At 48.4% G+C, this 16,032-nt stretch overlaps 1 protein-coding gene across 2 annotated transcripts; it reads left to right on the plus strand.

Annotated features, from left to right (window-relative positions):
* Positions 1 to 471: 471 nt before the first annotated feature.
* On the plus strand, positions 472 to 16,032 carry CLDN18 (claudin 18). Of its 2 annotated transcripts, none has more exons than XM_064721326.1 (5): positions 472 to 691; positions 12,788 to 12,952; positions 14,435 to 14,540; positions 14,920 to 15,030; positions 15,855 to 16,032. In XM_064721326.1, the coding sequence occupies exons 1-5, from the start codon at positions 472 to 474 to the stop codon at positions 16,030 to 16,032; spliced, it is 780 nt and encodes a 259-aa protein (XP_064577396.1). The 2 variants fall into 2 exon arrangements, with proteins under 2 accessions (XP_064577396.1, XP_064577394.1); XM_064721324.1 differs by lacking the exon at positions 472 to 691 and adding an exon at positions 8,709 to 8,928.

Below are 16,032 nucleotides of genomic sequence, written 5' to 3' on the forward strand. Positions count from 1 at the left end.
TTCCCTGGGCAGCCTACTGCAATGCTTGACAACCTATTCCATGAAGGAATTTTTCCTAATATCCAATCTAAACCTCTCCACTTGGCTCAAAAGCATCATCCTCGCCAGGAAAGGATTAGCATCTCCATAGTTTTTATGTTTCATCCAGTTTAAGCCCCTCTGTGCTTGGTCTCCTGAGGTGCCCTGGCGTTCCTGTGGAAGCTCTCCAGAGGGACCCGCTGGTCTCGTCCGGCCGTGCCTCTGCCTGGAGGGAGAAGGTAAACAGAGAGCGAGCTGGAACAAATGGCTCTTGGTACCGAGCGAGGAAATTATCTCACCGAAACAGATAAAGGCAAGGGGAGGTTTGCGTGGTGCACCCAGAGCACTCCTGCCTGCTGCCGTGACGTAGGCACTGCCTCCAGCTAAAAGTCCCTGGCACCCTGGCTGCCTGCCCCAGACTCGGCTTGTGGAGGCTCCCGCGCGCCTGGCACCATGTCGGTGACAATCTGCCAGTCCATGGGTTTCGTGGTGTCCGCCCTGGGCATCGGGGGCATCATTGCCTCCACCTGCATGGACCAGTGGAGCACCCAGGACCTGTACAACAACCCGGTGACGGCCGTCTTCAACTACCAGGGCCTGTGGCGCACCTGCGTCCGGGAGAGCTCCGGCTTCACCGAGTGCCGCGGCTACTTCACCATCCTGGGGCTGCCAGGTAGGGCCTGATGGCGCCAGGGAAGAGTGGGAGGGGGTGGGACACAATCTCTGCATGAGCAGCGGGGGATTTTCTATCAAATTTCGGCCAAAAGACATAAGTACTCACCCTGTTTGGACAACAGGTCCTTGGAGGTACCTCAAGGCAAATCCATGACCAAGCTGAGGTTCAGCAAACTCGTTACATGCATCCTGAGGTGTTGTCCAGGCTGCTCCATGGGGAGATTTGTCCCCTCTGCCCTGTGTGGCTCAGATTCCTGCCCCAGCTGTGTGGCTGTGTGTGGCTTCCCACCAGAAGCCACTAATAGTCTTGTCACTGGAGAAGATCCTTTCCTAAGAGGATATGTCACAGTTCAGCTCACTGTATTTCTATTTGGGCTAACACCACCAGGCTGGATTTCTCCCTAATTCTCCTTTGGTTCCAGTTTTTTCTGCCACGGGAATAATTCCTGTCCCGGTTGTGCCCAGAGTATCTCGGGGTGCAAACAATTAGGTTACAACAGGATTATCTGGGGTTTCTTCTTGCCTTAATACAGTGAGAAAAAAGGCACTTAGACTCATATACCCATCTGGCCTCTGTGCTTTGATACAGCCAGAATGGAGGGAAGAAGCCAATTATATCAGGAAATCACTGCAGAACTTCTGCAAAATGGCATTTCCAAGACACACAGAAAGGGGCATTGTGCACAAAAATTGCTTCTCTCAAGAGAAGGCACAAATCAAACCAATATAACCCAGCGTGGCTGTGGCCTCAGACACCAGCTGGGGAGGTGTTTCATCCCCTGAGCTGTGTTTTTGTGTTGCTCCTCTCTGGATGCTCATTCCCAGCTGCTGTCTGGCATTGGCAGTGCTGTGGCTTCCCCACACCCTGAGCACTGTCCTCCTGCTGGAGCTGTGGCTTGGAATGGCCCTGTTTGGACTCTCAGGTACAGAGATGTGTTTTCCTAGAAGGACATGAGCCTGATCCTGGCTGGGTGTCCAGCTGAAGGATGTCATCCAGAGAAGGGTATTTGTGCAGTGCTGGTATTCACACACTGCTCTCCCAGTCAGCAAAGCTGAGCAGCTTCACCAAGGGAAAACTCAGGGAGAAAAGGGCAGGGAAAGTTGGTAGAACTCACTGGGTTAATGGTTGGACTTGATTTTAGAGGTCTTTTCCAACCTTAATGATTTTAGAAAGATATTAAATTTCCCATGTGAAGAATAAATTGAGGTGTGAAAACTAAACCCTCCCCACACAGATGCTCCCACAAAACACTGCAATTCTTCCAGTTCTTGCAGTTCTTCTGCTCAAAAAGCTTAAAATGACAAAAACTGTAACTCCACGAAAGAAGCAATTAACCTTTTCAAGTGTTCAGCCCTGGGAACTACTCTAATCTCTGAAGAAATCAGAATACTTGAAATCCAGGGGGTTTTGTCCTTTCACACCTTTGTCACCGACCTCAGGCCTACAGCAAAAAGCAGAAAACCAGGGATGGTTTCTTTGCAATTCCAAAACATCCAGACTGGTGTCTGTTGGGCAGGTATTAATGTTCTAAAATGGGAATGTTGAGCGGATGGATTTCCTGCATTAGCAAGATTTTCCTGCATTTAGAGGGACTGGTAGAGATTGGTGTGCCCATGGCCCTGCACACAGAAAGGGGGTGGAACAAGGTGGTTCCTAAAGTCCCTTCCAATCCAAACCATCCTGGAATTCTGTTTCTGTGATTCCTCAGCTCCATCTCATAAGCTCTGTGGATCCCTCCCAGCCACAAACAGAAATGAGCATCCTACCCTAAATATTGGGGTTTCTGATGAAGCCCTTAAATTAGAGTGGAATTCCCACTTGTGTTTGCCAGGTTTACTGCTGTCACCTATAAAAAGGGATATAAAAAAGCCCTAGAAATAAAGGACAACCATAAAAATAGAGATGGTGGATGCCTGAGCCCCCCAAAGTTGCTGTCCTCATCCTCAGTGGTGTCAGGGAGATGGTGTGGGCTCCGTGTGAGGGAATATGAATATTTATGTGCTTTGTCCCAAATGATCCTTTTCGTGACCCGTGCTATCAGCACTGCCCTACAAAACGAGGTGGAATTTTTCCCTTTCTTTTTAATGAACTGGGCTTGTTCTTCTGTAGTCAGCCCCCTCCCTGCTCCCGTTTCTTGTCCTGTTATGGATTGTCTGACACTTCCAGTCTCTGGAGAAGCTGGAGCAAAGCCTCACATCCTGCTGCTGTGCTTTATGGATTGGCTCTGTCTCCTGAATCCAGCTGCTCCTATGGGCATTTCTTCCCACCCACCACCAGCAAAGGTGGCACCCCAATCCGAGGAGGGGAAATGATGCTAAAAATCTTATTATTAATTTACTCAGATACTATATAAGTGCATCATCCCCACGTTTATTTTAAGTGTGCGGCACCTTGATCCCCATGAAACCTCCCTCACAAACTACCCCAGAGTTAATGGTTTGTCAGCATTTCCATTATCAACCCCTATTTATTATCCTGACAATGGCAATTTATATTGGGAACAATAGTGCCAGAGTGAATAAAAATAATAGGACTCTGGCAAAGCAGCGAGGTGACCCGAGCACATCGAGGAAGTTTTGGGTTCCAAGATTTTTTTCACCTCAATCCCTCGCTCCCACAGCAAAGATTAAGCTTGTCTTGCCCATCATCTATCTTCAGTTTAGTTGGGAATTTTAATTTCAAATGGATTGAGGAAAAATCAAGATAATAGATAGAAATGAGAAATTACCCAGTCAGTTTATGGCTCTGGCTGCTCAGCTATAAACAGTCGCTCTCTGGTGAAATGTGGCACTGGAGGACTGGACGTATTTGTTCTGATTTTGTTTTCTCCTGTTAATTTTTGCTTCTTGCTTTAGTGTGAGATGGTCTGGAGGACATAGTTGGAAACTGAGCGCACAAATAAGGGAGAAATAGCAAAAGCTGAGCTGGGCGAGGCTGGTGGTTTCATATTGTGTGGAGATCATGAGGTGATTTCTGCTCAGAGCAGAATTTTGCAGTTTCTTCCAACTTTGCTAAACTACAATTGCACAGGCTGTGATTTCCCTAGTGTCTGTGTCAGTGTCTTTTTTCCACACCTCTTCAGGGAGCCTTCTCCAACAATTTTTCCAAGGACATTTCTCCATCTGGTCCAAAGCTCTTTTTACCCCTTCAGAAGGGCTGAGATCTCTCTGCTGTGGAGCAAAGGGCTGTTGGCTTGAAATAGGAGAATATTCTTGCTTTTTCAATGGTGAACGTTGACAGTCTTGAGAGCAGAAAAGAAGTTGAACAAGTCTAACTTGTTCAACTTCTCCAACTGATAAAAATACCCAGGTTCTTAGAGTGCTCAGAGGGAAAAGAGCCCATGGGAATGCAACCATGACTGCCTAGATTTTCCATAAATTTCAATTTTGCTGGTGCACGGTAGCAGCAGTGCATAGATGTTTCCTGAGGGGAATTCATGTCTAGGAATCATCAACATTGGCTTCTCTGGATCTTTCCTTGTACATCGATGCTCTGACAAAGTTTTCTTTCATTTCATACAACCCACAACCATTTTGTGGCATAACCATAGCAAATAACCTGATTTTGGAGACAGGGCAGTCACTGGCCAAGGCAACAGCATCTCTGCTCCCTGGAACTGTTTCATGCCCAAAGTTTGTAAGGATGGGAAGTGTTAAGTGCCATGTCATGATCCTCCACCAGTGATGGCCAGGGCAAAGTCTCTTTCAAGATCTGTTTGCTGCTTGAAATCCTTTCAACCAGCCAGGTCAGCTCTGAATTTTGAAACATCTGCAGGCAACTGCTGTAACCTGCTAAAAGTCTTACAAGGTCATGTTTTGGGTGCAGAAGTATTTAGGTGGTCCAGGTAGGCTGGAGACTTGATGTATCCTACCAGGACATGTGTGAGGCTCTGATGGATTTGCACTCACAGCTGGAGGTGAGGGAGATATGGTCATGGGGAAAGCACCATTGGGAACCCCAGGGACACTCAGGGTGGGAGGAGCTGGCAGGGAGCTGAGTACGTGTGTCATATTTATTGTTTCGTGCCTTTACATCATGAAAGGATGAGAGAAAAGGTAAAAAAATCCTAAGGGGTTTGGGATGAGGGCCAGAAGAGGAAGGAGCAATGGTGTGGAGATCTGGGGCTGAGCCATGGCTTAGAGATGTGTAGGCAAGTTCAGCCTCATGCACCCCAGCTCTGCTGAGGGATCTCAGAGCACACTCTTGACCACCCCCAGTGGTGTGGATCTGAGGTGGGATGGGGTCCTTCCATGACCCACTTCCCTCACTGAATTCCAGAAAGGCCATTCAGCCCTTCCTATTGTGGACCACATTCACGAATCCTGGGGTGGTCCCGACAACGGAGGGGCAGGAAGAGAAGGGTGGGTTTGCTTAGTCTGGGCTTGAGCAGGCTGGGCTGGTGTGGGCAGCTGGCAGGGTGTGAGCTGTGTTTGCAAATTTGAGAGCAAACATGAGCTGGAGGTGATTTTTGTGGGAGAGGCAGCGATAACATTCAGGAGCTGCCTGGGCCCGGGGACCGGTTTTGAGATAACACAGAGTCAACGCCTGGAGAGATAAAGCAACTATGAGCTGGAATAAAAGGGCACAGGGGAGTGGCCACAAAGCCCCCTTCTTTTCCTCATTTGGGTAAACCACTGGAGCTGTACCAATGCTCAGTGGGAGCCCTGTTCTCTGCTCCTTGGTGAGCTGCAGCCTCGCCATTCCATTTCCTCGGACACAGCTCCGCATTTCCATGTGGATTGGGAAACCCTCTGGCCAAGCATTCAGCTGCTGGAGACAATCCACAGATTGTTTGGAGAGAGATTCCCATCCTTCAACCAATCCTGGCTGTGGTCATCTCCATGGGGTGGCTGGAGATGAGCATCAGGTTGTGGTGTAGATGATCAAACCTGCTCCACAGCCTTCCTCTCACCCAGCCCCTTCTTGGGTTGTGCTGAAACTCCCAGGGGATTCTCTGTTATCTGAGAAAATGGGATGAATGCATTTTTCCCTATCATGGGCAGTTCAGAAAAAAACATTAAAAATAAGCTTAAAATCTGAATATTTGAGAAAGGCAAAGGAAATGTGCTGGGGAAGGTTTGGGAAGCAAACAAGTTTGGATATTGTCTCCAGAACTCTGCTTCAAGCATCCACTGAGGAAGGTGTGAAAGTTTTGAATTCCCACTCTTTCAAGTATGTTCTAGTCAGAGCAGGAGAAATGGCAATGGGATGGCTGGAGGACACTTCAGCCAATATTTTAGGGATGAGCAAACAGAAGCCCCCCAAACCACAATAATTCTTCAAAGATGGCAACATGTGAAGTGCTGAGAATGGCTGGGTGTTTAACTCTTCACCAAGGACTGCAACATGACCATTAGCAGCAAAATTCCTTCCTTGGCTCCATTTTTGGGGACAGCACACGAGTAGGGAATGTCCAACCTTGTGTTAGCTTCTCTTCTTTAGAGACATGGTTCCATCTGGCCTTGCAAACCAAAGCCAGGCTGGTTCTCCTGGACTTTCCTGCACACCTGGAGATTTTGGTGTTGTTTTTTGACTGCTCCACCATTGCTTTTGGGTTTTGATGTCCCGGAGTAAGAGCCCTGATGAGAAACAGCATTTTCATCCACAAGGGAAAATTCCATTCCCAAGGAAAGGTTACTGAGGTGATGGACTGGACATTGGGACATCCAGGGGTGGCCCTCTTCCCAATAGGTGTCTTGGGGGGATCAGCAGAGCTTGGGATGTGAAACATGAGAAGGAGAAGGAGAAGGAGAAGGAGAAGGAGAAGGAGAAGGAGAAGGAGAAGGAGAAGGAGAAGGAGAAGGAGAAGGAGAAGAAGAAGGAAGGAGAAGAAAAGCTCCCTGTTGGTTTGAAGAGGAGCTCCTGTTGCACATGGCCAGCACCAGCAGCCAGGGTGGAGGAAGGAGTGGTGTGTCCCCTCCCACCAAAGCAAATGTGGATACAGGGATGGAAGGGCCACCACCACTGATATTCCTGCAACCACCCAGATGTCCGACTGAGCAGAAAAAATCAATCATTTAAAAGGTGGCAGAGGTGTTTGAGGGAAAAAAAAAGCTGGAAAAAAAAATGTTCACCCATTTAATTCTCCCCCTTTCCTTCTCTTTTCCTCCCCAGGGGTTATTTTCAGCTGTGACCAGTCTATGGGTTCATTTCTCTGTGCACTGTTGCATGCACTTGGGAATAAGGGTTATGTCTCAAAGGAACATCACTCCCTCTGGTGTGTTCTGATGAGGCTCAGCCCAGAAGAAGGGATGTGGGCTCTCACCACTAGATGGCCAGAAACAAGAAGGCAAATCCTGGGGCATGGGAAGGGCAAGAATCATCCTGGAGAGCTGCTCAAGAATGTCAGGGCTTCAATGAAACTGGATTTTCTAGACTAGGACACAGTTCTGGCTGTGGGACTACAAGGGATGGGAGGGAGAACTGACCACATTTTAGCACTTTTTGTCCTTCTGTCTTCCAGGTCCTTCTCATCCCTAGTTGTTGTCTCAGCTTCTAAGTATTCTCCAGCACTGATCTATCAAAAATCATTATGCAAAATAAGGAATTTCCTCATCATTCCTTATCCTTCACAGAGGATGAGCAGCTCTTTACCACCTCTGGTTCTTGAGGGTTCCCTTCCATGGTTTTCATTCACTTTATTATTTTTGCTGGCAACTTTAGGTAGGTCAGAACTGACCCTTCCTGTGATACAAACTTGCCAAAGTGAGTGAAAATAATGACATTTGAATAAAACTGATAGAAGCAAAGACATCTTGTGCCTGACCTGAGAGGGCTGTGATTGCCACCAGACATGGAATTGTGCTCTGGCTGCCCCAGCAGAGCCCTGCAAGACAAGGGATGTCCTGGATGGCTGTTCTCCAGAAGGCAGGAGCAATACCCAGGGTGTAATAGCCCTATTGTTGCTCCTCATGGACGCAAATAAGCCTTTCCTCTATTCCTGGTGCCTCTCACATCCAAGTGCTGTTGTGGATGGTGCCTATGGTATGGACAGTTTAAAGTAGGAATTTGCTTCTAGATCAGGACTGAAGTAAGTCAGTTGGAGGGAGATGCTGGATGAGAATGGATGAGTGTAAAGCCTGGAAGGTCCTTTGTACCTCAGTCAGTGAAGTACCTCACTGACTCCACTGGCAGAGTGGCACAGCAGATTTATGTTGTTCCCAAGAGCCCAGCCCACCTCTCCACTGTGATAATGATTTTCCCTCTTTTTGCATCCCCCATCTCTTTCCCAGAACCATCCTTCCAGTCAACGCAGACAAGCATCCCCTCAGAAAAGTCGTTTCCCAGTGCTCCCTGTGCTCTCCTCCCTCCCACATGGGTTTCAGTGTGTCCTCGTGATGGCAGTGGGGATGTGGGTGGGTGGGTGGAGAACGGGGCTGGAGGAGCTTTGCTGGATCAGTTTGGGGCTCTTGGCTTGGTGCCCTGGGCTGTGCCATGGTCAGCATCCAGTGGAAGCTCAGCGATGCCCGAGGGCACTGCAAGGAGCAGCCACATCCCTGGGCTGTGCTGGTGGCCCCACATCTCTGACAGAGCCCTGGCTGTCATTGTGCCTCTTGTGAGGACACCTCCATGGGGGACAGATTGTCCCGTGGCATCAGCAGAGGGATGGGGAGGTGGTGGCCTGGGCCAGCTGCTGAATTCCTTGGGAACATGGTCCTTGCCCTGTGCCAAGCAGGCAGGAGAGGCCCAATGGGCAGCAAAGGGTTTCAGGGGGCTGGCCAAGCCCCAAGTGGGTTACCCAACTCTCAGCAGAGTGTGGCTGCTTAAACATGGAAGGACAAGCACTTCTAAAGGACAAAAGCTCCTATCTCCAAGCCCTGCCGGCACAAACCTCGCCGGCAGCGAGAGTGAAACTGGACTATCTTGCAAAAACACTTTGAGCAAACAGCCCTCAATGGAAAGCATCTGATAAGAGCAGCTGCACTGCTGGTGGCTCAGGCAGGAGGACTCAGGTGCCCCAGTAGGACTGCAGCTCCCTCGGGGCCGCGCCACCTCTGCTCTCCGGGGACTCACCATGTCCACCACCATCTGCCAGGTGATGGGGTTCCTGGTGTCATCGCTGGGCGTTGGGGGCAGCATCATGGCCACGGCCATGGACACGTGGAGCACGCAGGACTTGTATGACAACCCGGTCACAGCCGTGTTCCAGTACCAGGGGCTGTGGAGGAGCTGCGTGCGGCAGAGCTCCGGCTTCACCGAGTGTCGGCCGTATTTCACTATCCTTGGGCTGCCAGGTAGGGACAAAACCACTCCAGGTGTCACCCAGGGGCTCTCCTGGAGATCTACATCTGAAAATAGGAGCAGGTATCTTAGAGCACTTTGTGAGGAATAACATTTCCAGTGTTATGTTAGGAGCATAAAAATAGGAGCATATTTGTTGCCAAAATGATTTTTGTGGTGGGGGTTATTGGTGGGGGTTACAACCTGGAGCATGTGTGTGGGATGTCTGGTGAGCATCATGGGTTCAGCATCACTGCTGGCATAAATCAGAGCAGCTCCACTGAGGTGAGGAGAGTGAGGATGTTTAACCCTCTAGGTATTGTTTCTGGGAATGGAAACACAAGGAAAAGGGCTGCATGCAATTGTATAGTGTTATAGGATAATGGAAATGATTGAAATGTACTGTTTTTGAAAAGATAGAACTGAAATGGGAGAAATCTGCCTGTGAGAGGTGCAGGTAGGAAGGGCATGAAAGGGAAAGATGTGTTCAGTCACTGCCCATCACCTGGGCAGTGTTAATGCCTACAGAAGCAGAATGCAGAGGCGTATTGCTGTCCTGTTTGCTTACTCATGTTCCCAAAAGAGCTGTTTTTCCCACCCCACCCCATGTGAGGGTATTCCACTGCTCCTAGAGCAGTGAATTTGTCCCTGGGAGTTTCTCACTCCTGGTGCATGATCACAAAAAGGTCCAAGCAAGCAGTGCTGTGCATGGGCCTTTTGCAACTGTTGATCCAAGTGTGATGTGGGTTCCAGCCCTGTATCCTCAAGGATGCCATCCTCAGGAATGCCCTCAACCTTTCCTGAGGACCTGTGACTCTCTGAGGGGTGCCATGGAATAAATGTGTCTCTGTGTATCCAGCTTCAGGATTTCCAGTTGAATTCTTTCCCATTTGGAAGAGCAAACCTGATATTTAAAGTCACCTCTCCCATGAGGATTTTTTTTAAAGACTAAAAATTAGATGTATACAACTATCTCTACAAAATGTTGACCACTATATGTCTTCATAATGCTTTGGACAGGTGATTGTGTTTTAAATGAGCCATAAGGAAATGGGAACCATCATTTTAATGTCAATTTATCCCAATCAAGATTTTACTTTTTCAGTTATTTTAAAGTAATATGGCAATGAAGAAATATGCAAAGCACTCATGGACAATTTCTGTTGTTAGAGATATCCTGTCAGAGTTATCTTTGTGAATCCATTTAATTGATTTATTCCTTCAAACATATAGAAAAAATGTCCCGGTTGGAATTTGCTTAACCTAAACACCTGCTGAATGTACTTAATTTCCCTAAAATTTCTATATCCCATCAATTATTACTGGTCATAAAGTCAGATTCCATCTTTTTATTATGTATTAGCAACAGAAATGCAGGTGATGGTCATTTAAATGACTTAAAGTTGTTTTATCTTGCTCACCTCTCACCACTCACATGAGGGAGGAAGACAACTATCTGGAAAACAGGGATGCAGGTTGTGGTTTCACATCACTGCCATTTATTTTGGTGGAGAAGCAGTTTCTGTTGGTGCTTTTGCTGTTCCCTTGTTATGGAACACCAGCCCTGGTGTGGAAGCCAGGTTATCCTCCCTCAGGTGTGTGCAAAAGGCAGGTTTTGTAACTCCAGGGCTGTTTGCTTCCTACTGCCCCTGATACCACTTTTCCTTAGTCTCCCACTTTGTTTGTCTAAGCCCTTCCACTCCTTCCTCCAAGCAGAGGTCATTCACCTTTGGAAAAGCAGCTCTTTTCAAAGGACTTTCAATGGATGCCAAAATTCCCTTGAAACTGCAGTGCTGCCTTTCCAAACAGCTCCCACTTCAAGTCCTGGGAGCCAAGGGGAGAGGTCCTCATGCCACAGCAGAAACAACTTCTTTCTCCTTTCCACCTCTTAGTGGAGATGGTCAGTCTCATGGGGGCAGGAATGGTTATCTGGCATTTTTTCTGTCATGCCCTGCTGTGCTCCTCTCCCTCCCCTTTCCAACAGCTCCTTTCAATGGAGATTCACGACAGTGCTTGGCTGCTTGGCTTGGCCCTGCCTGTTGTGTCCTTCCATGGGCACCCAAGGCACTGGGAACACCTCCTGAGAACCAAAGATCCTCTGTGGGATCTTTGTTTGGGGTCACTGCTTGAAGGGTTCAAAACAGCCCAGCGATGACACCCAGGAACCTGCAGGGAACACTCAGGAATGAAGCACTGTCTTGGGGACAAGGAGCCTCCATCATGATCCATGCTCTTGGATTACCAGCCTCTCCTGCCTGCCCTGAAACAAAAGCATTTGCAAAGAAACTTTGGTGGTTGCAAAGACAAACGAAGATTGAAATTTCCTCCTCTTTCTGCTTCCCATCAGGTGCTGCGGAACAACCTCTGAGGGCTGATAAGGCGTATCCGCCATCCCCTGATGGATCATAACTAATGAGCTCCTACCTGGGGGCTGATGAATGGGAGATTGAAAACCCCCGGCTCGTTAGCACTCGTTATCAGCTGATAAGGGCAAATTGAGTCATAAGAGCTGAGGCAGTGGGACTGCTGGATGGGAGAAGGTGGTGTATTCCTGGCCTGTGGAATGGCAGCCCGCCCGCTTCCGTGTGTGCCGTGGTGCCAGAGCGGTTCTGCTCCGCTTCCTGACACCCCACAGGCCAGGAGAGCCCCCCAGGCACCCAGCACCCTCCCTGGAAGGGTTTATAAACCCTTCTCCCAACCTGTGCAAGGGCTCTGTGCTCCCCTGCACCCTTGGGCACCGTGGTCATCCAGCAAAGGGGTGACAGCCAGGGCAGAGATGTCCCAGGGGCTGTGGAATCTGTTTTCCACCTGTTTCACTCCATCATGAGCCCACTTTCTCTTCCCTGAAGAGGGGCAATCATGCTTGGGGAGCACCAAAGCCAGACCCAGGGTTGTGGGAGCTTGTGGCAGGGTAAGGAGAGGCTGCAATGTGTCCCAACCAAATCCCAGCAGCCCTTGAAATACTCCCCAGCACCCCTTCCAGGGCTCTGCTGCCTTCCTGTCTCTGCCAGGGACTTGTGCACAAGTGGGGAGGGGAAGTGTCTGGAAAAAGATGGGATATGTGCCACCTTATTAGAGAATCACCTTGGTATTCAAGTACTCTTTCCCCCACCACTTCTCCAGTTTTAAAGGTGCCAGTTTCGCTTTACCTCTTTTTACTTTTCTACTCCACCCAAGAGGAGTCTGAAGGGTTTTTGCCTCCTTCAGGCCTCAGGTCCCATGGGCATGACCCACAGCATTCCCAGCTCATGACACACTGCTGCCAATTCAGGATGGGGATATTTGGATGTTTTATTCATGAACATGGACAGATTTATCCAGGACTGATGTTCCAAACAACCATGGGAAGGATATGGTGAGGGAAATGGTTGCCAGAGCTTTGATGCTCTCTCCTCCTCTCCATGTAATGTTTTTTTCCTCTTTTCCATGTCTTTACTGAGAAGCAGGAATATACAGAACTGCATTTTGAGTCATGCAATAGCTGGAAATATTCTGGATAGGTGGGTGGAGCTGTCTGCTTCCATGGCTGACTGGGGAGGAAAGAAGAGCTCTTTCTCAACCACTGTGGTTATGGAACAATCCATGCTTATCCCAGCTCCTCACTAACTCTTCTCCATGAATTTCACAACTGCTGCTATTGAATATTTAAAAAAAAAAATGCTGCCTAAACCACCAAACTCCTTGGGAAGTTAAGTCAAACAGCTGTACTTCCAGAGGTGCCACAGATAATACGGAATAGATTCAGTGCCCATTTTCCAAGGTTTTCTTCTTTAATATTTCTATTTTCAGACAGAGGCAATCTTTGGAAGTCCCCCAGACTCTGACAAATCCCGTCTCAGCCACTCATTGAGGCCCTTGCTGTTTGTTTTGCAGCGATGTTCCAGGCTGTGAGGGCCCTCATGATCGTGGGCATTGTCCTGGGACTCCTCGGCCTCTTTGTGTGCATTTTTGCTCTGAAATGCATCCGGATTGGGAGCATGGAGGACACTGCCAAAGCCAACATGACCCTGACCTCTGGCATCATGTTCATTGTTGCTGGTAAGTGGGAACTGTCATGTCTTCCACATGGAAGGCTTTGCATTTCCCTGGAATTGAGAACTGGGCAAGTCTTGGTGCATTTCTGAAGTAATTGGCTTTGTTCTCCAGCCTGATTTACTGGGGTCAGGTGGTTTTTACCTCAGATTGGGGAACAAAAACATCTCTGGTAACCAGAAAAGTTTGCATCGAAGGCTGAAAAAACATGCCACAGATGAAAAAGGAAGTATATCTCTTGATTTGTTTTATAAATGTTATTGCCATATATTATTATAGCCTTTATTTGTGTAGAATATTTCTTTCAGTTTCGGGCTTTATCCATAATAATTTTAGGAAGATTCCCAGGGTTGTTGTAGCCTGGTTTGTAGGTTTTAGATACCAGCCTACAAGACTGCATGAATGCTCAGGTTCCTCAAAACTGCAAATGCTTAAAACATCACTTACATGTTTTCTACATTATTTTTGAGATAAAAGTTAAATGAAATCTATATCCTAACAAAGGGAAGGAGAATGTCCCTATTTAAAAAAAAATCCCAATGCTTCACTTTTGCTGGGATATGAGACATTCAACACAAGTTCAAAAAGTATAAGCTGGAAAGAGGAATCACCTTCTGCCACAGAGCTTTAATTTTGCATTTTACATCTATCATTTTAGAATAATGGAATGGGTTGGGTTGTGTTGGAAGGACCTTAAAAATCATCCAGTTCCACCACTGCCATGGGCAGGGACACCTTCCACTGGATCAGGGCTTCAAGCCTCATCCAATTTGGTCTTGGACATTGTGGAAGGAAGAAGAAAAACTCTCATGTGAGGGTTTTCTGCAAAAAGTTCTGGACTTAAGCTCTTCTGGACAGCCCAGCTCTTTTCTATCCTTGGTCTTTAAGGTCCCTTCCAACCCAAATCAGTCTGTGAGTCCATGTCCAAGTGTCCTGTGAATTCCTCTGCTGAGGAAAACCAAAGGTTTGACATTGCTGCCAGGATTGTCAGGGATGGCCATCCCAGACATCCCCTGTTTGGATGAATGGAAGAAGTTCCCACCTCCTGGGGCTGGTCTTCCACATCTGGTGATAAACAGGCTGTGAAAAGACATCTCCTCTTTCAGGTACAGAGAGCGTGTTTTCCCATTAAAAAAATTCTCTCTGGAAATTTTTGGTGCATGTTTTTCACTGTAAAACAAATGTTTAAAATGAACTACTGGTACAATGACTTGTTTGTTAAACTCATTTGTGTCACAAAATACACCAGGTGAAAGATTCCTGCAGGTCTGACTTGAGAATGTTGTGCAATATTGTATTCCTGATGTTGGATTGTAGATGCAAGGAAAACCTGGAAGGAAAGAGTGACACATTGTGGGCCCCCCTTTGTGCTGAAGGCCACAGAGCAGTGTCTCACCCACCTTTCCAGAGGTGGGACACTCTTCCCTGAGGCCCCAGGTGACTTCTTGCACTGTGTGGCTCTCAGTCTGTCCTTCTGTCCCCTCTCAGGCCTGTGTGCCATCACCGGAGTGTCCGTGTTTGCCAACATGCTGGTCACAAACTTCTGGATGTCCACCACCAACATGTACCAGGGAATGCAGAACGTCCAGAACAGGTGGGTGCTCAGCTAACTCTGCATGTTACACCATGGAAATCTCCCTCAGGGCTGCTGCTGAGGGATTGGCAAACTCTGGGAGTATGTTGGGATGGTTGCAGGGCTTGGAAGATTATTCTTAGGAGAAAGGGTCTGGGCTGGAGGTCAGCAAATGGGCTGGGATGTCTCTGTTTTTACAGCTCAAGAATGAGATAGGGAGGCTATTGTGGTTCAGACTGCAGGTGGGACTTCTGGGAAATTCTGGGGACTTCTGTGAATTTCGGGGGACTTCTGGGTACAACTGTAGGGCCAGAGGGAGTATTCTGTGCCAGTGTTCAGTGTGTCTGGTCAGCAGCAGACAGGACCTGTCACACCCTCACCAGCCACGCCTGTTTTGCAGGTACACCTTTGGCTCAGCCCTCTTTGTTGGATGGGTGGCAGGGGGCCTGGCCCTCGTGGGAGGCATCATGATGTGCCTTGCTTGCAAAGGGCTCATCCCAGAGGAATCCCGGTAAGCTGGGCTGGGTGGGCATGGGGAGGCATTGCAGGAAAGCTGGGTGCACAGGTGTCCCACAGTTGGCCCAGGATGTGGGTGTGTGACACCCTGTCATGATAGCTCTCATGGTGATGGAAACACAGAGTCCTTTAGGCTGGAAAAGACCTTTAGGATCAGAATCCAGCCATTAATTCAGCACTGCTGAGGTCATCACTACCTGAAGTCCATAATTAGTGAGGTCCGAAGTGAGCATTTGCCCTCTCTGACCCAGTGACTCACAGAACAGGAACAGAGAGGACATGAGAGCCAACCTCAAAATGTGACATTTGCACTGTGCTAGTAGATTCAGGCCCATGAATTGAAGGTTGCACATCAAATCATTAGCAGGGGTAGGTTGCATCAGCTGAGCCATGATTAATATGGAATTGTAGAATTCCAGAGGGGTTTGGGTTGGGAGGGACCTAAAGCCCTTTCCATTCCACTGCTGCTGTATACAGGAACATCTTCCATAGATCAGGTAGATCCAAGCCTTGTCCAATCTGGCCTGGAACTCTTCCAGGGATGGTGTAACATCACCAGGAATTTGTACCCCAACATATCCCATCATTGCTGGTGGGTTCATCACTCCACAAATGGCTTAAGGGAAAGAAAGTATAAGTTTATGGAAGAACCTGAAAGGGACTTGCAGCTTTCCATGGATGGTGGGCTGGGCCCTCTGAGTGCCTCCAAGTGATGACACAGCACAAAGCTCCCTAAAAGCCCCCATGAGCACAGGGTGCAGTGCTGAGCAGTCACAGCCCCTCCATCACAGGCTGATGTCCCTCTTGTGTCTCTTCCAGCTACAAAGCCGTGTCCTACAACGCCTCAGGCCGGAACATCTCCTACAGGACAGGGCCCTACAAGGGTGGCCCAGGATATGAAGCTGACCCAAGGAGCAGGAAGGGTGTGGGATATGAAGATGCTCCTCGAAGTGAGGATGGGAGGCGCCCCTACCCTTCGAAATACGACTATGTCTAG

This window comes from Zonotrichia leucophrys, chromosome 9 (genome assembly GCF_028769735.1).
Source record: "Zonotrichia leucophrys gambelii isolate GWCS_2022_RI chromosome 9, RI_Zleu_2.0, whole genome shotgun sequence".
NCBI classification, from domain to species: domain Eukaryota; kingdom Metazoa; phylum Chordata; class Aves; order Passeriformes; family Passerellidae; genus Zonotrichia; species Zonotrichia leucophrys.